Genomic DNA, 24,718 nt, shown 5'->3' on the forward strand with positions numbered 1-24,718 from the left:
ATGCCGGGCCCAGTTACAGAAGTAAATTACTGCTAATGTATAATACCTAAATAGAAACTTCATTTATTCTTTAGCTAATTCGTATAAAATATCTGAAAGACACGCTACAAAATGTATATATTGACACGTCACTCTAACCAGTCAAGTCTCTCTGTCCTATATTAAGCATGACTAGAACCAGTTAGATAGCAACCGACTGTATTTATTTGCCATGGCTGAAATGAGCAATGTATTAGTAATCGCTCTGATATTATGTCGTTCTTAGAAAGGATGAACGACTTGGATGTAGTATCACTGGAAATTAAATTTTTGGGAACATAAAATGAAGAAATCGCATCAAATACAGATTTTAATGTTAAAATTAAACCTACAGGAGATTTTTTTGATGTTGTGAAGGCAATTTTGATGAACAATTGCGTCAGCAGACCGAAACGTCATCTCCAAATTACCACATGTAAACTTACAAAGCTCTTTACACCATTCTTAATTACTTCTGTTGTAGGTTTCCAAAACACAAATAGGTTTAATTGCATAGTTAATTTAGTAACGGTGGTTCAAATACTACAACAGCGTGAAGAATGTTAGTAGCCTAACTATGGAATCGCATAATTAATTCATAAAAAAACAACAACCTAACATCGTCACTCACAGAATAAGCTCCATGTTGTACGCAGAAAAACTTATTAATTCTTACACAATCGCCGAGTATGATCTCCAATTCATTAAACTTTACGTTATACATTTCTTGCTGAAGATAAAATAAATATTTTAATGAGAAGCGGATTTATAAAATAAAAGGGGTAAATTTTGCTGAGCTGTAAGATTGTAAAATGTATATATATAATTATTTCTTTTTTTGTTAAAAAAATACAAAAGAAGATCACCGACTCGATAATTATATATGAAAATGAAATATGTCTGCAGTAAAAATTATATCAGGATAACAAAGTAATATGAAGAATTAAGCTTTCTTTGATATATCATTTTTGGAAGAAATTGTAAAATTACATAAAAACAATATTTCACATTTGGGAGCTTATTTTACGTACATTGTAATTTGAACTTAAACTTCTGAATATTTTATGCAATATTTACTATCTGTGCTAAACCATAAAACTACAAACATATGTAGGAGTTTAAAAGTATCCAATTAATAAGTATTTATAAAAATGCTACATTTGCGCTCAGCGATACAAAATATGAAACGTGTCACTATTATATGGTTTTATAAATTAACTTTTAAGGTAACAAGAACCCCAGTGGCACAGTGGTATGTCTGCGGACTTACAACGCTATAATCCGGGTTTCGATACCCTTGGTGGGCAGAGCACAGATAGCCCATTGTGTAGCTTTGTGCTTAATTACAAACAAACAATTAAGGTAACAAAAATTCACACTACCGTATGAAGTAAATTCTAGTATCCGCAAGCCCACCGCGGATATCGAAACCCGATTTTTAGCATTATAAGTCCTCATACTTATCGTTGAGCCCCTGGCAACACTTATATGAACGTAAAGCACTAATGAGCAAAATTACAATTCTTACTAAACAATAAAATTATGTAAACTTCAATATAAATGCACATTTAAAATATTTTGCAATCTTATTTCATAAAAAAAGAGAAATGGATGGTAAAATTAAATATTTGAGAAAATATTTCATTTACTGGTCTAATTCATCTGATATACGTTACTTAACAGTTATTACTCGTCAAAATTTTCTGTTTATGCCTCGCTTACTTAATATGTCTCTTTCGAGAGTTGCTTGTTGAATTTCTTGCAAAGTTACTTGAGGGCTATTTCCGCTTGCTGTTCCTAATTTTGAAGTTGTAAACAAGAGAGAAGTCAGCTAATCAACACCACCCACTTCCAACTCATTGGTCACTCTAATCGAACAGTGTGATTTGACTATCACTCTTGTAACGTATCCATGGCCTCAAAGTGAGGAGCGCAGTTTGTTTGTTTGTTGTTGTTTTTGCAATAACAGGACGCAAACCACAGAACTGAGGCTCAAAGTTATCCACTAGGCCGCTCTCGACTCCTCTCGAGAGAGTTTTTTTATTTTTTATGCAACAATGTAAAAGTGTCAAAATTACACACTCTCCATTTATGTAATTCAGTCATTATATCAAAGTATGTTATCGTTACATAAATTTCAAGTTTTTTTTTTTATACATGAAAACAAATTGTATATACGTTACTTTCGCATGCGATTGGAAAAAGCGAAAAAAATTTTTGTTTTTATTTTCCAATACATATAAAGTAGGTTACAAATCAGGAAGTCAATCCATTTTAAGTGCCATTCACAATCACCACATCATACGACTCGAGTATTTTGTGATGAAATCACGTGCGTCTGCAGGTGCACGTGCACGAACATCACCCTCGTCGTGTCGCTCGAATTACTTCGAAAGGCTTTCCCAAGATTGTTGAAAAATGAGTCATGGTCAAACTATTGAGCACGTAACTTTCTGTATCACACTGCTCTGACAAGCTGCCAGAACATCCCAGTCATAACTATCGTGTGTATAAATGCTCAAAAACCAAAAAATAAAAACAGGTGGGGGTTTCCTTGGTATTACGCTAGTGTGTCATTGCCCCTTACAATTCTAGTGATTAAGATGATTTTTTCCAAGTATTTAACTAACAGCACCGATTACCTTTTTAAACACTTGTAATTAACTTTTGCATTTCAGATATATTCTGACACTTTCTATTCATGTCAACTAAATATATTTTGTAATTCTCAAAAAAAAGTATGATCCTTTTTGAGCATACATATAAAGAAATTTTCTTTCTATCATTTCAAAAGTGATTAACTGTATTTATTTTCATTTTAAAATGGAATCAAACTAAATAACATAATGTCTTGGGACAACATGGAACCTATTGGTCCATCTCCATTTCCCATTCTCTAAACTAAACTAAAACTATTATTAAAAAAAAAATCTTAAAGCCAGCACTTATCATTCATATAGTTATCAAGCTTTTTCTTAAACCCACTTAAATTTACTGCTTCCACAACATCCAAAGGCAACCCATTCCAAAGGCCAACCACCCTGTCAGAAAAATAAAACTGTCTTAGCTGAAGATCACTCATTCCCTGCCAAAATTTATATTTGTGTCCCTTAGTCCTTCTATTCTCACTGTTAAATGTGAAAAAAGATGATGAATCAACACTATCAATTCCTTGCACAATCTTAAACACTCAATCATATCCCTTCTAACTCTTCTCGTATGACAACCCCTCCATCCCAGGTACCATTCTAGTACCCCTTCTCTGAACCCTTTCCAACAATTCAATGTCTTTCCTAAGATAAAGAGCTCAAGACTGAACACAATACTCCAAATTTGGCCTAACCAAAGACCTATACAATGAAATTATAACCTCTTTAGACTTGTATTCAATATTTCTGTAAATACAACCTAAAATCCTATTTGCCCTACCATTAACAACAGCACACTACTTGGATGGCTTAAGAGACTGATCAAACTTTACACAAGATCCCTTTCTTTTATGACACTATTAAGGTTATTTCCATCCAAATTATACTTATAATTCAAATTATAATTACCCTCGTGCATTATCTTGCATTTCTCATAACTAAAACCCATCTGCCATTTATGATCTAAATCCTTTTGTAAATCAGCAGGATCCTCTTCACAGCTAGCAACACCAAAGACCTTAATATCATCTGCAAATTCAAGTAATTTATTGACCATTCCTTTATCTATGTTATTGATGTAAATCAAAAAAAGCAAAGGTCCTAAAACTGAGTCCTAAAGTACCCCACTTGTGACATTAATCCAGTTTGACTAAACTCCATTTGTAACAACCCTCTGCTTTCTTCCATCCAGCCACTTTTCTACCCAATTTACTAACTTATCCCTCACACCTAGAGAAATAATTTGTTTTACAAGTCTTTTATGTGGCACCTTGTCAAATGCTTTCTGAAAATCCAGATACACCAAATTTACACACTTACCCCCATCTACATAAGCAGTAACCTTTTCAAAGAATATCAAAAGCTTTGTATGGCAAAGTTTTCTTTTAGTGAAACCATGTTGATCATCCAATAAAATTCTAAACTTTGTTAAATGGCTTTGTAAAGCATCTTTTATCAGACATTCCAAAACTTTTCCCACAAATGATGTAAGACTAATGGATATAAAACTAAAACCTTAACACTTTTTGTCTGTTCTGAGGTAAGTAATATCTAAATTATTTTTATTTCTCTATAGTTAATTTTTTTTCTATGTTTCAAAAACCTCAAGTCTCTCTCTGAAAAAAAGGGCTATATTTATCTCATTGGTCGTACTAAAAAGTCCTTTAGTATCTAAATAAATCTGAGGTTATGTGCTAAGGAATCATTTGTAAAATATGTAATACATTTTAATTAAATGACTAAGTAAAAACTATAATTACTCAATGCAGTAAAAAATCCTGCAAATTCTCACATAAATCCAAATAGAGAAAAAAAATGGATCAATATGATATTATGTATATTATTAAAAGTTCCTAACATTTAATGCTATTTAGTGTTTCTTATTATTCTGAATAATGTTCAACTTTAATGGTAAGTTTGGAGATTAATTCAAAATCAAGGCTATCATTGTGGATTACTGACAAAGCTGTATATAACATTATCTATCAAATCCTACAGTTGTTTAACTAATCCTGAATTTACTCAAGCTCCTTATCTCCCCCCCCCCATCAAGAACAATTTAATACAAGATTTTGTGGTTCATAAACAAGAGATCGTCAACTAGTGTCATTAGATGGTTTTGTAATTAAATGAAGTAAGATGGTTTATATAGCAACAAAAGTATTTTTAGTTAAACAAATTGAAACTTCAACAGAACCTTAAAATAGTACTTTTAAGTGCAGTTAGTATACTGATAGTTCTAAGAATTCACGAGTAAAAGAAAGCAAAGGAGAATATTTCATAATATGTCAACCACACTACATCTGTCAAATCCAATGTTGATGAGGCCTTTTGCCCAATGCCAGAACTCGTCAGATTGGCTGAATATGACAGACATAGTAATGGTGAAGATGCTATATATATATTTCTTGAACAATGACTGGTATGGTATGAACCAGATTAAGCAAGTGAATTGTAATTATTATCAATTTTATTACAATCATTTACAAATCAGATTTTTATGGTAAGAATTAACAATATTATTTATTTTAACACCAATTATTTATTTATTTATATTTATTCATAATGATTATATTATTGTTATTATTATTATCATCATAACTTTAGCCAAAATACTTAATAAATAATCTCAAACTCATTATTATATGTTTAACAAAAAATAGCCTGTCTTGAAGGACTACACTTAAAAATATATGTATACCTATATGAAACTTTAGCTACGACTTATAAGTCCAAAGTTAGATAATTTTACACTTAGTATTACATTTCTATGCTTCGAAAAATGAATGAAAGTTTTCATGCATTAGAAATCTTTTATGTCATACAAATCTTACATATTCATAAAACACATCAGCAGTTTCCAAAGTAAACAGTATTTTCTCTGCCCAAAGTCCAACAGACACTGTAACAACTTGAAACTGATGAAAAACAATCTACCCTGGTCAGAATTTTAACCCAGAACTTCTGACTTACACCCTCACATAATGTCTGAAAACCTATAGCCTATTGACTTACCAATAATTCATCAGGATGACAAAACCTGGTCGAAACGTTGTACATTTGCTGTTATGTTAAACTTATATTAAAAAGTTTCTTCATTACCCATTCAAGCCGTCTCCAAGCATTATTATATGGTTTAGAAATGCTTCCTTTACAATACTACTGGGAAAAAATTAAATATTTTTTGTAGACAAAATGTACATCAATTTGTCTTATTCAGGTACGCTGATTATCAACACGTAAACTATATGTAATCTGTGACAAGCAGCAAGTTCAGGAAATGCTTTACGAAGAATAAATTGAACACAACAAAAGAAAAACACACAAGTACAGATATATAAATCCGAAGACAATGAAAACCATTGTTCTCATAAACAAAAAAGGCACTAAAGTCTTACTATGTTAGCCAGCTTTAATGTTCATTATGTGACTTCTCTTATTGCTTGAGCAGGAGAGAAAAACACATAAGAAGATGAAGATTGAAACAAGAATAATGATGTATTGCACTGTTAAGTCAGAGCAAAAGTTCCTAGTACAATATCCCACAATCCTAAATTCCTTATATTGACTATCATTCTCACTAAACATTCATGAGAGATAAATTCCTCAACCCTTAACTTGTACAAGTCTCGGTACTACCACTCAGTTTACAAATTTACCTAAATATATCTGAATAAATATATGTCATTTTTTTCTTGTCATGGAAGAGTGTAATATACCAGTTTATCCAAATGAAACAAATCTAAGAATAGACAAAACTGTATTTGTCTTTATCATACACAGTTTACCATTGAGACATGTCTTGAAACTATTTTATGTAAAATTAACTAAATACATTTTCTTATTACTGCATCTAATGTAATATATTCAACTATGACTAACACCACCACTTTGTGATGTGTTAAGAGTGAAAAAATACTCTAATGAAGGTGAAATAACATAATATTGGTGTACATAAAGAGTGAAAAAAATACCCTAATGAAGGTTAAATACCATAATAGTGGTGTACAGAAATATATATCTGTAATTAGTCATAATTAGTGCTTGATCTCAAAAAAAAAGATGCTTAATACACTCCAATTAGTGTTACAAACTCACAAGACAAATAATTTGTATGCTTTAATATACTAAAATCATCACCTGAAAATAAACCAAATGTGTTCATTTTCATTTCCAGATCGTATGGAACTAAACAACAATTTGTTACAAGCGAGTATTTACTAACACTATTGTAAAATATAGATACAATAATACATTCCTTCTCAAAGTTTCACTATTCTTTCCAACCTTCAACTTGTACTTAAACTTTATTCTACAGGTGTCATTGCTCTCAAGTGCTGTCTTAATCTGTTGCAAAATTCAGGAAATAATTTGCCCAATGTTTCAGGGCTCTTTCTTCACCTGAAGGATATTTATGCATGTATTTTAAGAGAGAGCCACAAAAACTACTCTACTCTCTCATGCATTACGAAACAACTGCAAGCTTTAAGCAGATTAGGTATACTTAAAGCTCACTAATGCAGTGAACCATTTTATGTTCACTCATACTGAAGTATTTTCAAAAATTTTATCATGACAGAAAACCTTAAAAGCATGTTTCTCTTCTTATCACAAAACAATGCTGAATATCTAGTAGTTCTTGTCAAATTTCTCTTTTGATTTACATAATTCTAGAAGATCTTAAAAGAAGAATTCTTCAACTTTGATAAGAAAGTGAAGCTAAATTTGTTCTCAGAACTAAAACGATTTGGAATTGTAACCAATGGTAAGATAACCCCTAAGTTTGAATACTTCCTCTCTACATCAAAATTGTTGGATTTGTATTTCTTTTCTTCTTTAATTTTTCTTTTCTTATTGGTGGAGTTGAGAGGTAATATTGTGTGTTCTTCCCTCAATCCTTTAAAGCCTAATCTTAAACATCTTCACAGTCTAAGAACATAAACATTCAAACTTTAACCCTTTCTGTTTTATGTATAAGAAAAGTCTCTACACTTTTATGTTTCAAGAGTTACAAGCTTTCATAATTGAATCACAAACAATAATGGAAAGTTTAATAGTTATACACATTTAATGATAAAAACCTTATATTTGTAAACACTGGCAATATAGAAAAGAAAGGCATTCAAAATTTGAAAAAGATAGTTCTTCTTGTATGAAGAGAAAAGCTACTAATAATCTTTGGTATGTTACGTAATGATAAAGTCTTAATAAAAACATTTTTTGATTCATCATAAAAAAAGAAATAATTAGACAGACTTGGACTAAGTAATTGTCAGTTTAGCTGCGACAAGCAATTTCTAAAGTGAGTTTCATAGCTGTATTGTAACAACTGAGATAGGAAGAATAGTTGATTTGTATCAAGCATCATTATTTATGCTAATTGCTGAAGATAATATCACATGATGCAAAATGCTCTTTAGTTAGGATAATTTCATAAAATTTAGTAAATTTGTGCTGAAAAGTTGGCAATCAATAATCAGTAATAATCGCCCACCTGTATGATTCTTTTGAAAACTTGAGCTGGAAAATGCTAATCTAGTTTGCTTGGCCTAACAAATACTTATGTATCTGCACATCCTTTCACCTTATGGTTTTATGCTCTGAATCAGATGTCTTTAATCCAAATGAAAAAAAGTAAAAACTAACCACTTTTATTCTTAGGTGAAGCTGTAGTAAAAATGTTAGACCAATAGCTCACGTGACATTTTGCATAGGCATGCATAAATGTTTTTGTCAAATTTGAATGGTTTTTGTTGAATAACTTTGCACATGTGGTTTATATTTACACTAAATGAGACTCCTAACTGTTCAATCAAAGCTTGGAGCCCACAAAATTCTTGATCCCACCAGTTTTGGGCCTCTTCATAATCCTTTTGAAAATATTTCTTTTCTGTGTATTCTTTGGGGATCAAGAAGGTAAATGCAAGATTTTTTTCAAACATTTGAAGAGGAGCTTAAAAATAAAATAATATACAGATACATAGAACTGAGATTTACTATACATATGAGATAGAAATCTCTTTCAAGATATAGTAATTTTGAACAGGTTATTTGTCATGAAAAAACAGCAAAAAGTCATGTTGTATGTGCCATATTTATAGTATTACATTTTAAACTTGTGCTTTAACCCACTAGATTTTAAAAAAAAGCAACATGATTTGGAATAGTCCTCTGTGTAGTATAAACTTCATATCTGTAGCAAAGGCTATGAATAAGATGTTAGGATGCTGTAAGTTAGAACTATTTGTTTTCAAAATGATGTGAGTGGAAATAGTGAGAAATAGCAAAGTATATGAAACACTAAGTACATTTGGGTTATGGATGTGGACTACTTCACCAATAAAAATCTCAACTCATAAATTCTTTACACTGGAGATTTAGGAACATTTGTGCATTGTGCAATATTAACCAATATATTCCTGGGAGGAAGTGGGAAAACATGCTATCATCTTCAAGAGTTTCGTCCCACTAAAATAGGCTGCAGGAGAGAGGTGACATAAGATAGTAACTCATAGCTTCTTTTATGGCTGCATTCAGCTTCTGTCATTTTCTGGTATTTTATGAGGACTGTAATCTCATGTTGCTAGTTTGTTCTGAGGCAAGGAGTGAGATGCTGTAATTATGTAGTATCTGTGTTATTGTACCTAGAGTTCAAACTTCATCAGAACACATTCAAGGCTTAAGATGCTGCCTGTAAGAGCATTGCAATAGTGCAGAACAGTAAATGATCTGAGAACTATGCAGATTACATGAAGCTAAGGTTATCAGGCAATGAACAGATAATATTCTCTGTTTACTAACTTGATGTAGCTTATAAAGACTTAAGTTTCTGCCTATGAAGATTATACACATGATGCAGAAAAGAGAATAACAAATTCATCTGACAGCTAGCAGGTTACATAAAGCTAAGGTCATCATGTAATGTACAGACAATATACTCTGTTTAACATCCAGGTCCACACAAATGTTAGTGACTGCCATCTTGGAAATTATGATGCGGCAAGGACGGAACGTTTTAAGTGATGTATTTATATCTGGCACTATATTTATAAAAATTTCCATCATAATCTAATATGGGTCAAGTTAAGGCCCTTAAAAGACCCATCTTATATTCTGTTTATATTGATTCATCCTACAATCTAAGCCATTTTCAAAGAATTTAACTCCACATATTCTAAAATAGATCATATTATCAAAGGAATAGAGCAGAATAATTAATACAACCATGGAATCATTAATTTTGAAACGGGTTTGCTATACAACAGTATATATAACAAATACATGAATAAAAACCCTATAACCCAAGTACTTTCGAAAGTGCTCAGGTTATAGGGTTTTTATTCATTTCTATCAAGACTTCTTGAACCTACGTGTTTTTCTAAAATCATAAACATAACAAATACATGTTATTAAAAAAACATGCACAACAGACATAGAAAAATCTAAACATAAAAAAAAAACTAAACTCTAAAATAATGCAAATACAGACTTTACCATTTTTATTCAATTATAAATTTGTTTGGAAAATTATGAAGTTAAAAGATTATTATGGAATGGTTTAAACTTCCTTTACTGGATATTACTTATTATATGTTCAGTGTATATAACAAGCTTATAACATCAAAACATCAATATTTTTTACTGAACTCTTTCTTAAGTTCTCAATATTTTTCAAGTGTATTTCCAATAATGTGATGTTCATATGTGTATGTGTATATGGACCACAAATTTATTTACCTGCTGGGAGTAACCTTGGTTAACGATAAAGGATGATGAACTTTGAGGTTGTTCTTGTGTTGGCAGATATAACCGTTGGGGATAATGCTGACCACACTGGCCATGAGGAGATATCAGTGGGTTCTGCTGACCAGAAGTAATGTATGGTTGTTTCACACTAGGTTCGGATGTGGACCCACTCTGAAATTTAAATACATTTGGTTTACATCACACAGCACCGATTTGTACTGTACAATTTTATTATTTGATAAAGTCAACTAATTAAACCCAATTTTCACAGAAAATATATGTACTCCCTTCTTAGCTTGGCTGTTGAAATTTAATGTCCTGTATAATATTAAAAAAAAACGTTTTAATTCAATTGCACTCAAGATTCATATGATTGCCAATCACAATATCTATTGTACAATAGTTCAGTCAATTTACTCAAACTCAAAGGAAAGTTTCCAAACTGTGTATACGACATGTAATAGCTTCAGATTACCTTTACTTTGATGATAAATATGATTTTATGTTGAATATATTTCAATCCATTCAAAACTTTAAAAACATACAAATGTTACTATAATCTGGCACGTTGCTTAAATCCAGAACCCCAGCTCACATTAACGTTGAAATGCTCTACCAGCTGAGGCACCTGATGTTCAAGCTACCAAATACACAAATCACTAACTCGATCATTATATATTACAGTGGTTTCAAAATAGACCGGCACCTAGGACTTTAACCCTTCTATTATCTCTTACAAATGAAGAAGCTTCGAAAAAAAACAAAAACATTTTCCAATATCCTCGTAAAATGTCTTTTAATGCATTATAGGTAATAGTGAAACTACCGAAAGTGATGTATAGTACTTCCCATATCAGATTCATTTCAGCGCTTATTACTGTTAATTCTTGCAGAGTATGTTTATATGCGTTATTTGATAGTACTGGTAATTACAACGACGAAGGGAAAAGGCACGCACGCACGCTTTTTCGAATTTTTCCAGCCTTCAGAACAGAAATTCAAAGGTATTTGTGATTGCAAAATATATTAATTATATTCCGATTACATTATAACTTCTATTCATCAAAATTATCAATTTGTGTTGTTAGGGTTTTAAATTTAATGTATCCACGAATCTCAAGTATTAATTAAAAGCCTCCAAATAAACGTGGAGGTCTCGTCCTTCGGAATGTGCTTGCAGAAGAGAAATTTTGCAATGGATGTGGGAAGGACACATTTTGATAACATTTGATTTAACCTTCTCTCACAACTATATAGTCTGCAGGTGTCTCAGATATCCCATTTTATACCTCTATGCTTAACAATAAAACAAAAAACAAACACAGACTGATCTCGCTCATTTCAACTCAGCTGATTGATGTGTTTTCGACCTTTAAGGTTAATTGTCGGAGGCAGATAAAAATGGTGAAAGTTACTGATAAATTATTATTATTTGAAATATTAGTACAACATTTCACGTCCCAACAAATAATGATCCGCGTCCAGACGGTTGGGAAACACTGTATTAGCATGTCTGGTCTATTGTTCTACACGTCTCAATCCATCATAGAAAGTTTGCTCGACAGCCAAACTCAAAAAGGGAAGGTTTATAAACGGAACCAAAGATGACCAGTTCTTAAAAAGCGGACTGAATAATATAAGAAAAATTAGCATAAAATTTGACGAAAGTCAAATAAGATATCCAAATCACTGACGCAAATAACGAAAAAACAAAGATCTCAATCTAAATATCTGAAGAACACCAACAATTCAATTATTCAACTGGAAATATATCAATTTATCATCACCATTTGCTTTCCACCAAAAAGCCAATTTTCTATTTAATTTTCTGGGCATTGCATACCATCACTACGTAATGACAAAACTTCCTATAGCAAACAATATAAAATGCAATAAATCAAAATATAAAAATGTAGCTCACAACACTGTCCTTTCCCTAAATTGTGTAGTCCCTTAGACCTTATACACTAATAGAGAACTAAAATTAAAATTCATAAAGAAGCGTTACAATCACTAAATCATTAATTAAATGTGTTAAACAAAGTACAACCCAGATCTTAATTAATAAATACAAATATTATTCATTATCTTATTGACTCTCTCTCTTAAACTGTTTATTCACTAAATCTTTTTGGGTGTTTTTCTTTTCCATGGCTTACAGTACAAAGATGGAATGACCTCTTGTTCTTTATCTGTCACATGCTGTCTTGTCACTACAGGTAGATGGTTAAGAGAATCTATTGGTATGTTGCTTGTAGCTTCATGTACTGCTGTTCATTAACTCATGAGTAGCAGTGGCAGACCTTGATCGCATGTTTTCTGATGTTCATCCATATAAATGGCCAATTGGTTTAAAAGTGTACAATTGTATCCCTCCACCAAGGATTTGACACAAAAACTTCCTTGATTTAAAATTCCATCCCTGATCTGCATGAAGTCCCATAACTACCTCAAATCTTGAAACAAGTTCATTGATAAGCTTCTTTGCCAAAGTTTCTGATTCTTGTTAGGAGTGCATGATTCTGGCCACTTGGTAAAATAGTCCATCACTATATGATGTATTTTTTCCCACTGTTACTCTGTGACAAAGGATCAAATCCATCAACAGTAACTCTTTCAAATGATGTGCAATATATCTGAAGCACAAACTTTTTCTCAGAGGTAAAGATAGAAATAACTTAGGGCTCAAAAAACACTTAGAAACTCTCTTCTTTCCAGTTGTACAATACCTCCTTTCTGCAGCATTCACTTGCTGTCATCTGTATCAAATATTAGTTGATCTTCAAGAGTTAGGTATGTTAATACAGGAGTAGTGGTTAATTTTTTTTTCAATCTGTTGAAGGCTTCACAATAAGCAGTCTAACAAAACGTGTTTATTTTCTTTCAAGTAGGATGAGCTATGTCAGAGAATAATTTTACATATGATGATAGAAAGAAAGTAATCCAAGAAATCCTTTTATCTCCTGCACGTTTTATGGTGTTGGCCAATTATGAACAGATTCAATTTTGGTTTGGGCCTGCAGACAACCATGGAAATCAATTTTTAGTTTACTAAAACAAAATATTACAGCTGTGGATATTTTCCCAAATATAGCAGTTAACAAAACCTCATTGAATAAGTAGTTCATTCATTCTGTTATCAGTTGTATCTCATCTCTAATATTAAGTGGGTTTTTCAGTCTTATTCTTCTCTTTATGAGGCTAGTTCTCTTATACCACAAAAGGTTTTACTGATATGAACAATTCTATACATTAAAGTTCCTGAAACTATGTAGTAAAAATGCCAACAAAATATTATACATTGGTATTTAATATAGTAAAGTCCAAGAGTGATAAATTATTCTCTTATAGATGACTTAGGTAGAATCTTCATGATGAATGAACAATGATGAAATGTGCAGCAATTGCTTAGTTCAGCCGACACTTATGAAGAAAGTTGTGGAGGATTAATCTATAAAAGTAGCACCTGGATGGAAGTTATGCAAATTCATGATTAATGAAAGGTTACCTTATGACATGAATAGTTGCTTCCCATATATATATATATAATTCTAAAAAATGCAAAAATGCCCATAAAAACTACAAAACATAAAATATGAAACTGTAAGTTTGTATGTATCTCTGCATGTACCAAACAAACCTTTATGCCAAATTTGGTGAAGATTCATCAACAGGGGGCAAAGTAATGATAAAAAAATGCAAAAATGCTCATAAAAACCACAAAACACAAAATGAAAAATTGTATGTATCTCTCTATGGATCCATTGAACCTCAATACCAAATTTGGTGAATATCCATTCACATGAGGTGAGGTAGTGGTAAAAAACACAAAAATGCCCATAAAAACTGCAAAATGCAAAATTGAAAATTTGTATGTATCTCCCCATAGACCCAATGAACCCCTGTACCAAATTTTGTGAATGTCCATCCACAGGAGTTAAGGTAGTGGTAAAATATGCAAAAACGCCCATAAAAACTGCAAAACAAAAAATGCAAGACTGAAAATATGTATGTACCTCCCCATGGACCCAATGAACCTCCATACCAAATTTGGTGAAGATCCATTTACAGAGGTGAAGTAGTTACATGGACATACAACAGACAGTACTATTATATTTATATAGATCCCTGCTTTGAAAATTAATTTTTTAAGACTAGACACCATACTGAAACACAAGGAAAACTATAACAAGAACAGTATCATATATTTGGTTACAGAGTCTATAAAAGTCAATATATATGAGTATATATTTTATTGTTTTATAGGAACAGCAGTTTACTAGAATTATATAGGCATGAGAGTGTTTCTGAAACATCTTTTATGCCAAATATTCTGAAATTTTGACTAACAATTCCATAAAACTGACATTCATTATTCTTTAATTACACATACAGGTAGTGTTCACATACTGGGTTTAAAGTGTATATTTTGTGCCTAATCTGTTTCTTTAATTAATGATATCTTTAACTACCACTACATTTCTTTCATTAATTCAAATAACAATTATAATTTGTGGCTGACAAAATCTTTAAACTGACAATAACAAATCTGTCAATAAACTGGCTTTATATAATATTTTTAACCAGTCCAATTAAAGGAAACTAAAAAGTATAGTACATAAAAAAAAAGTGTTATTGAGTACCTTAAAATAATCTTTCCAATGATTTGTAAAGAAAAACATTTAAACAAAGAAATTTTGTGTTCATTTCAAATCCAATAAAAAAGCTCAAAATTGTAAATCAACAAACCCATTGTATAAAGTCTCTAAACTGCATGGTGGGAAAGCTCTAAGCCTAATTATACATACATGACATGACATGTTTAACTGTTGATAAAAACACAATCAAATGTGATATGTCATAGATTAAATAGCACACAGAAAAAATATGCTGACAGAGTCTTATACTCACTAAAAATCATCTTTGTCTTTGACTCTTGGATTTCCACCAGGCATACAATCAGTGCATCCAAAAATGATCCATGAAGAGTATCTGGTAAACCAACTTCTATTTTTGTCTAGTTGCTACCTTAACACAGTGTTATTTATGTAGAATATGTTACTTCTATGTGGTGCAAAGGTTTGTTTATTTATAGCACAAAACTACATAAAGAGTTATCTGTGTTGTGTCTACTGCTGGAATTGAACCCTAAATTTTATCCCTCAAGCTTATCGCTATTACACCAGGAGAAGAACATGATACAAGGAACAAACACTGTAAAAAGTTTAACAACCTCATGTTTCAGCTATCAGGTAGTGATTATCGCTAGTTGTAAAACTAAAATTCATTAGGGTGTAAAAATGAATGCACAATTGTGGCATGTATTTGATATATATTCATCCATATTTGGGGTTTCCTAAACAAACATGGAGCTAGCTATGAAAGAAATTGGAAAAAAATTTAATGCGAAATATTCACCAATAGAAGTTTTCCGTTTTTTTTATATTTTAAACTATAGCAGTAAATTCTTATAACAGTGTAAACGTTTTTATTCAAAATCATTGGAAAAATATTTTAAAACGTTATTTTCTTTACATAATCTATCAAGTATTGCGTTTTAAGCAGAATACAGCCCAATTAAGTAGGAAGGAATGTCATTTTATGTGTTTCGATTTTGAAAATAACGAGTTTGACAGTGAAGACTAGCACCCCATAAAAAATGGAGATTTTGAAATGTTTGGTACAATGTTTCATATAAATCATGCGCTAATGGAATTTTTTTTTATAACAACAGGTACTAAGATCATAATACAACAGTTATGGGTTTTTAAGCTCTGAAAGTTACGTTTATAGCTGGACGTGGGTTGAAACTGGTGGAGTCTATATTGATGGGTGAAAGGGAACAATGTTACGCTCAACAATTTACATAGTATAATAGCATTTATTCAACTGCCATATTCACAAAGTGTCATATATAAAAACAAGTTGTTTAGCATCTCCGGAAGTTGATCTACCACAAAATGCTTTGAAATTTGAATGAATTTTGGTACAACTACAATGAACACCATATAGTTAGTTTGTCACACATTATTCAAAAAGTTCAGGGCCTGGCATGGCCAGGTGGTTAGGATGCTCGACTCGCAATCTGAGGGTCGCGGGTTCGAATCCTCGCCACACCAAACGTAGGGGCGTTAGAATGTGACGTTAGTAAAAGAGTAGCCCAAGAGTTGGCGGTAGGTGGTGGTGACTAGCTGCCTTCCCTCTAGTCTTACACTGCTAAATTAGGGACGTCTAGCGCAGATAACCCTCGTGTAGCTTTGCGCGAAATTCAAAAACAAAACACAACTCTAAGATTCAATGTATAATAACTAAATTTCAGTTTGTAAGGTATGACTTTTAAGAAAATAAAATGCGCATAAAACTACTTGAACATATTTCTAATCCTTCACATTAATCGCTCTACAATCATTCTTCTGTTTCCAGAGCCGTTGGTGTGTTATAAGAGTGACAATCGAATTTCAATATTCGGTCAGATAAGAGCAACCCAAGAGTTGAAAGCAGGTGCTGTTGACCACCTGCCTTTCCTTCAGTTTATTAGTTCAAACTAGGAACAGCTACTGCGATTAGCTCTTGAGTAGCTTTGTGCGAATATCCGAAAACAAATAAAAATAGTTTTAAATCGAGTTTTATATTTAATATGCATATCGAAGCTTCGTACAATATCTACTAGAACTACTTTTTATCACTACCGAGCTGCAAACTAGAATATTTTTGAATGGTGATGCCGCGTTAGTTTGCTTGTTCATAATTTTTCTATTTTTTGTTTATTCTTCCAAGATTATATCTTATTCATAAGCACAGTTTTAAATATATACGCACACGCATAAATATATATATATATATAAATTTTAAGAATCTTTTTTATAAACTGTAATTTAATTTATCTGTTTAAATATTCCATTTCATAACGAAACGTATTATCACAGGTACAGTAACAAAGTATCTTGATTAATTACTGATCTTCGCCTTTAAACGTGGTTATGCCATAAAACCGCTTGTGGTAATCTACTGCCGACTATAAGCTCTCAAATGATTTGACCGAAGCATCACAATGCTATATATATGGTCTATAAAGTTAGTAATAATTAAACGAATTGGTTCCCGTTAATCGTTTCGAATTTCAAAATTCTCACACTTTAAACCAATCACGAAGAATAACACTGACATCTAATTAGATTACAAGTACTATGTACAAAAGCGTCTTATTATTCAGTAACTAACTAAAGACTATATTATTTTTACGGTCACAAGGAATAACAAACACATCTATGAGCCTATGTTTGTTTTATGATCTCGGCTAAGTTTGAACAGCGGAGAGCACTACAGTTTGTATGTTCATTCGTATGTGTACTTTCCGTTCCAGAGATAACACATTCCTATGATCAAACATAATAAAAAGTTAGCCTCAGTGGTGAACAAAGGTACACTTTCTGATAAAGAAGGATGCTGGCATAACTACAAGTAAATTTTGGTTTTCGCATATTTTTTACCCTGCTTTATGGACCTATACTTTGTAAGAAACAAGTCTTCATATATGGATGGATGAGAGGTTTATTCATGCTTATAAATAATTCATCAAACGATTCGTTCCTCCACACAACTTTAGAAACTTGTCATTTTTAAATCGCATCATTTTTCTGCATGAGCTAGAAATTTTTGACAGTTTTAAAATCGATATCAAGCATTATTATTATTATACAAAAAAGAAGGTCGGGGAATATAAATTCTTCGCCCTAATTTACGCTAATTCAAAAATGAACTATGAACTTCTAAAATGACTCTCTCTCTTTATATTTTGGGCATATAACTTATAAGTAAATATGCTTTTGTAACGTCTTATAACCAATAATACATATCACGTTATTTGCTATTTTAATTTTCCTGGGCTCTACAAAACATACACGTGTATATTTTCTTCAATATAAATGTCTTAGTTACGCATGTTACGTGTTTTATTTCATTGTAGTCAGGCCCTTTTTTTTTATTCAATTTGGAGATGTCACATAATAATAGCCATTGAAGTACAGTTTTAGTTTAATGATAAAATCTTTTTATCACAGAGTTTCCATTCTATTACGATTTAAACAGCGAAAGCTGGGGAAAAAACAACAGAAACCCATAACATTAAAACTTGTGATAAAAGTCACGTAAATTGAGAGGCGTGTAAAAATAGCATTTCATACCAATTATCAATGTACACATATAAATTTATTTTTACATCCGTCTAAAAATTCAGTGTACATTGCCATAAGGTAACCGACTAACGTACATTTCAGTTTGTATAAAAGGCAGCCCATTCACGCGTGTTTGGCCATTAACTACTTTAAATAACGATTCTTCATAGTAAATATTAAGAATATCCATAATTTTCTAAAGATTTATTTTCTCTTTAATTCCGAAGTTTCTTCTAGTACACTATCTATCTGAATCCATACGTGTTAAATTTTAATGTGTTTACCATACTCAAAAACTAAATAATTAAAACAAATACAGTATACTAACACATTCACAGCGACAGTCCCAAATTATAGGCCAATTAATTAATACCGTAGAAACTATCAAAATCTTAAAGCTTACAATCTTCTTTTAATTAATATTATATTTTAGTAAAATCAAAATACCCAAATCATAGTTACTGCGGAAACTGAAAACGTTCAATATACGGAAAAAATAAATGATTTACTGAAATATCCAGTTTCAAATCTTTATTACATTACGTCATGAAAATGATAAATTTCTATATAACTGATGAGTGCCCAAACTTCGTTCATCAGAGAGTGAATTATGAATGTGGTATTTTATTCTAAAAACACAAAGTTTGGGGAAAATTCACAGTAAACTACTCAGGAAACGAACAATAACATTAATGTTATTCGAGATATATGTTTGAAAAATAAAAACTAGTAGCTCGTTTCAAAATTATGCACCCCACAGTGGCCCAGCGGTATGTCTGGGGACTTACAACGCTCGAACCCGGGTTTCGATACCCGTGGTGGGCATAGCACAGATAGCCCTTTGTGTAGCTTTGTGCTTAACTACAAACAAACAAAATTATGTATACCAATATCGTTACTTAACGCTATAAGTAGAGTACAAAACAATTTAATCTCTTGGAAAGTTTTATTGCAATTAATTAATCAAATTCATGTGCGAATTTTCCTATGAAAAATAACAAGCGACGTCGGTAAGTCGCGATATATATCTAACTAGAGGTGTAATTTAATATTGATTTTATTTTAAATAACAAGCGATATAGGTAAGTCAAGATATATATATGTAACATAGATTGTTACATATTGAGAATTTAAAATAATCCGAAGCCGAGTTAAATAATTTAAATTTTAATATTTGACTCGTACTCCGGATTTAGTGTCTAGAAATATGCCGATATTTTATTTAATTTACGCTATTTGCCAACAAGATTGATCCACACCGTTTTTAACACATATACGTTTTAATATATATATATATACAACAGTACAATTTACAATAACAACTATTACGATTAAATACGACAAACAAAGTTTCATAAACAAAAATTTCAGTAACTTACAAACAACACAAAATCTTCTTTCTAGTTCAGAGTCTCCTTGATATCCAGCAAGTTAACTTGACGTCGATGTACGTACAATTGCCGAGAAGCTAGTTAGCTTTGTCAGACACTGAATTGTTGGACCGTCGAAGTAAGATAATATTTTCATAAAACCAGTGATGTCTGATGAGAATTTAGTAATACTTTCGGAAAGATACTAACGTACTGACATTCGATATTTATAACTGTTCCTGGTCAAATGTCGTATATTTTGTATATTTTCCGGTTGATAAGGGTTAGTAAAAATCACAGTTTATAGCATACACGGTTATAACAGGTTCCTAGCAGACTTATATGCTCTTTCCTTTGGACAACAATACCTAACTATATTTAACCAGTTGCGGAAGTGGATATATTGTCGATTCTTGCGTTCAAGAATATTCTACAACCTTAGAGAATTGGCGAGAGTTTCGTCATACGTAACTAACACTGTAAGCTAGGCACGTTTTTACATATAACCTCAATCCCAACAAACGTTGTCATTAAAATAAATGTATAACAAATTCGTTATACGCAATACATATCTGACACTATAAGTTACACATATTTTCAAATACAAATTTAATTTAAAGCAATGTTCATATGAAAAATAAATACATAACAATAAATTCGTTACAAGATGTAATTTAGTATTCATTTTATTTTAAATAACAAGCGACATCGATAAGCCGCGATATATATCTAAAAGAAATGTAATATAGTATTAATTTTATATTAAATAAAAAGCGACATCGGTAAGTCAAGATATATATCTAATAGAGGTGTAATTTAGTATTAATTTTATATTAAATAAAAAGCGATATCGGTAAGTCAAGATATATATCTAATAGAGGTGTAATTTAGTATTAATTTTATTTTATTTTCTGAGGAGAGGGGATTGGGGGGTAATTGACCGATTATATTTATGTAACTGATTTTTTTGTCGTTTTTCCTTGCCTCAGACAGTTTAAGTATGAGTCGAACTGGTTATTTACTTTAGTATAGTAATGTAGGATACTTTAACATCCAAAGGAAGGATAACTAAAAAAAAAAACTATTTGTAAATAAAGAGTTTCCAATTTTCAAATATAACAATATTGATTTGCAAAAGCATTTCACAGTGTTATATAGTAAATTATATCTTGTGGTAAAGTGTAAAAAATATTATTTCATAAAATTAATATATTTTGACTAATGTCTATATGTATGTGTAATAAAATTGACCGACGATAAAAGTTGCTGTTGTAATGGTTTGTTGACATACACAAATTTCAATGTCAGGCTTACAACGTTTCGCAATAAAAAATTTCCAGAAAGGCCACATTAGGCTACATATAACAAAGTCAGTGTTAAAAGAAAGTGAGTGATTTAATTTTTAGATTCTATACTGATTATTTTACTTTGATATACAATTATCATATATTGGATTTATTACTTTGCTTTACATTGTAAATCAGTTATTGAAACTATTACTTTGACTGATGTGCAGTATTATACTACAGACTGTGCTTATACACCAAATTATTTTTATACATCGAAACAGAATGTTTTGAGCTGGGCAACTGTTGATGTTGACCATATATACATAACTTCCGGCCTAAATTTTAAACTTGATTCAATACCCTATAAAATTATTTAGAGATCATTTATCAGTATATTATTCAGAAAAAAATATATATAAATTTACGAAGAAACGTTTATTCAATAAAATACCGATGCTGTTAATTTATGCTTAACAGCTATATTGCAATGATTCATGGCTCATTGTTTTGCCGTTTATGTTCTTGTGCTTTTAATAGGAAATGACGTCAATAGGTAATATATGTGATATGACATCACAATAAGACTAATAATAATTTAAGTCACGTTGTTCTTTATTGACCAATAAAGCTTTTCTGTACGAAGAGTGTATGACGTCATTGCCTGATGCTTGTTATCGGTAGAACTTTTCGTTATTTCTTTGTTTTGTTTGTTCGTTGTATTTCGCACAAAGCTGTGCGAGGCTATCTGCGCTAGCCGTCCATAGACTAGACTATAGTGAAGGTAACTAGTCTATACCACCCACCGCCAATTCTTTGACTACTCTTTAGCAACGAAAAGTGGGATTGACCGTTATCTTATAAGGCTCCCACGGCTGAAAGGGCGAGCATGTTCGATGACGGAATTCGAACCCGCAGATTGCGAGTCGAGTGCCCTAACCACGATGCTCCATTCTCGTTTGTTATTAATTAATGAAATATAAAATGATGTTATATATAGTATTACCAATTAAACACAACTAACCACGTTCGTACCCAACTTATACAACGTAGAGATGATTTTGTGATTTAAAGGTATGGCCGGTCTGTGATGACGTATGTATTTTCGCATATGTAATTTGAAGATAGAAAATAAAACATCATGTATTATAAACAAAAGAATAACATTAAACAGTACTCGTTTTCTGTCTGACCTAAAAGTTTAATGGCTCTATATGTTGGCTCAACACGTATCTATCCACGTGCAGAAGTGCCTAAATACGCGTACACTCGATTTTCTAAAATTGGTATCACGCCTGTTAGACCACGTGTTTGGGGATAAATAGCTATGTAATAGGACGTGAAACATCCAATAAGTTCACCTGTTCAAACCCGACAGCTGATCGGTCACTCTTGTGCGTTAAACATTTCAAAATTATTTTCAGCTTTCAAGCCCCTCCCCATCAATTCTTGGTTGGTACTTGTGAATGGCTAAAAAAAAAAAAGAGGTATAATAGTCGGCCCCCTGGTGAGAGGACTTCTTATTATTACAATCCCATACAGCTATGCGTACTAAGCAGTGTGAATGGAGAAGGGTGTGGTAAAATACAAAACACATGCTCCTCAAGAGCTCTAATTAGTACGTGGCACGTGACAAGACGATTGTATGTTGTCAAGGGAATGGATATTTATTTTCACTTCCACTGAACACGTGCGTGCTTTGAAGAATGCCAAAAGAAGTATAGATTGATAAAGCCCTAATTTTATTACAATATATCTATTGTAGGAATTGCTAAATACGATATATACTCGGCATGTAAAATTCATAACTGGTGGCAGTAAAATGAACTTGAAACGTGATTTTCCACAATACGCAATATTTTCATTCGATCACTGTCAACAGTATTTTTTTTCAGCCTATCTTATATATGTTCTGGCAGGTTGATTAAAACTGTGGACGCTTGTCATTCACTACTGAAATATTGTATTAGTTATTTTATATTAAAGTTACGCAACGTTAAAACTCGATACAAAGCTCCAGCTGACATTTTAAAACTTATTATGATAAACACACCATTTTACATAATGAGATAATAGTTGTTTTCTTTCTGGCGATCGCATCAACAAAAAGATTGCGAATTTGCTTGTTCTTTAGGTTGTTTGGTTCTACTCAGCAAAGACATTTGGATGACATTGTAAATAAATTCGGGTTTATCAACACACTGTCTTTTTTTTATGCTTGACTTTCATAAAAAATACTTATCCTATTTTAACCTGCCATTGAAATAAATAAATATTAATGGTTTTATATTGGTTGTTATATATATATATAAAAAAAAACGAGTACAAACGGTTTACGGCTAGTAAAATATTGTATGTAAAATTTTATACCGTGTGGTGTTTGCAGATTGTGATGAAATATATTCGGACAGATGCTCGAGAAGTAGTCTAACTTCACAAAGTTTCCTTTGTTCAAGGATTAGGCGCAGCCTGGAGGTTAGCGTGCTCGGATATTGAATCCGAAGATTTGTTGACCTGTTGTTGCAAAATTTCCTTAATACTTTGGGACATCCTACTATTCGGTTAGACAAGAGTAGCCCAACAGTTGACGGTGGGTGCTACTGACTAGATGTACTCCCTCTAGTCGATCATTTCAAAATTCGGGACGGCTATGCACAGACAACTCTTGGGTACCTTTGCGCGAAATTCCAAAATAAACAAATCTTTATTCAATATAATGATAAACTATTTACATTCTTTTGTGACTCATACGCTATTACGAACAAACAGACAGTCCCGAGCATCACGCCGTTGTCTCAGTTCAAATTAACGTCATCAAAGAAATATGACAAACAGAATGTAAATGTTCAGTCTTATGTATCAAAATAAGACATAATATTAGAAGCTTATGTATGTTTTATTGTTGTAGGACATACAAATATTCTTAATAACGAATACAACGTTTGGTTCTCTCTTTGACCTCATATCTGAATCTAAGATAGAAAGAAAAAGAAGACTTACGACTGAAGTGTGGAATGAAATAGCTTATGAAAAGTGTGAAAAAAATTAACATTAAAGTTGAGTTACAATTTTGGCTTTTAATTTCACTGCTCTAAAACAAGAGCTTAAAACTTATTTTCGAGTCATCGTTTACAGTTGTAATAGTTAAAAGCATGTAGTACTGCGTTTTGAAAGAGGGAAGAAAAAACATGGTATTCAAGCATATAACCAGTACGTCAACTTATTTCTCAATCGTAATGGCCTTTAATTAAGCTTTTCTGTACACGAATGACGAGCAAGAAGTCTGCAACAAACACGGAGAAAAAGAGAACACGGTGAGTTGGGAAAGAGGCCATTGGCAAGCCTACTTGGAAATCTCAGCGGCGGGGAGATAGCTGACAGAAGATTACAAGCCTTGAAACCAGCGGACCAGGTCCGAGTAATTGGCGCGGATGACGTGGGGATATGCTCTACGTACAAGGCTGTTGCTTAGGCTC

At 31.9% G+C, this 24,718-nt stretch overlaps 1 protein-coding gene across 4 annotated transcripts in view; it reads right to left on the bottom strand.

Annotated features, from left to right (window-relative positions):
• Positions 1-24,718, bottom strand: part of LOC106457720 (trithorax group protein osa-like) — a 127,834-nt gene that overhangs the window by 98,533 nt on the left and 4,583 nt on the right. For 3 of the 4 annotated variants that reach the window (XM_022383730.1, XM_022383731.1, XM_022383733.1), the window contains exon 2: positions 10,404-10,583. The exons of the other annotated variant lie outside the window; for it this stretch is intronic. In XM_022383730.1, the coding sequence (XP_022239438.1) occupies positions 10,404-10,583 (180 nt within the window). The remainder of the gene's footprint in view (positions 1-10,403; positions 10,584-24,718) is intronic. 4 annotated transcript variants of the gene reach the window in all.

This window comes from Limulus polyphemus, unplaced genomic scaffold, assembly GCF_000517525.1.
Source record: "Limulus polyphemus unplaced genomic scaffold, Limulus_polyphemus-2.1.2 Scaffold365, whole genome shotgun sequence".
NCBI classification, from domain to species: Eukaryota; Metazoa; Arthropoda; class Merostomata; order Xiphosura; family Limulidae; genus Limulus; species Limulus polyphemus.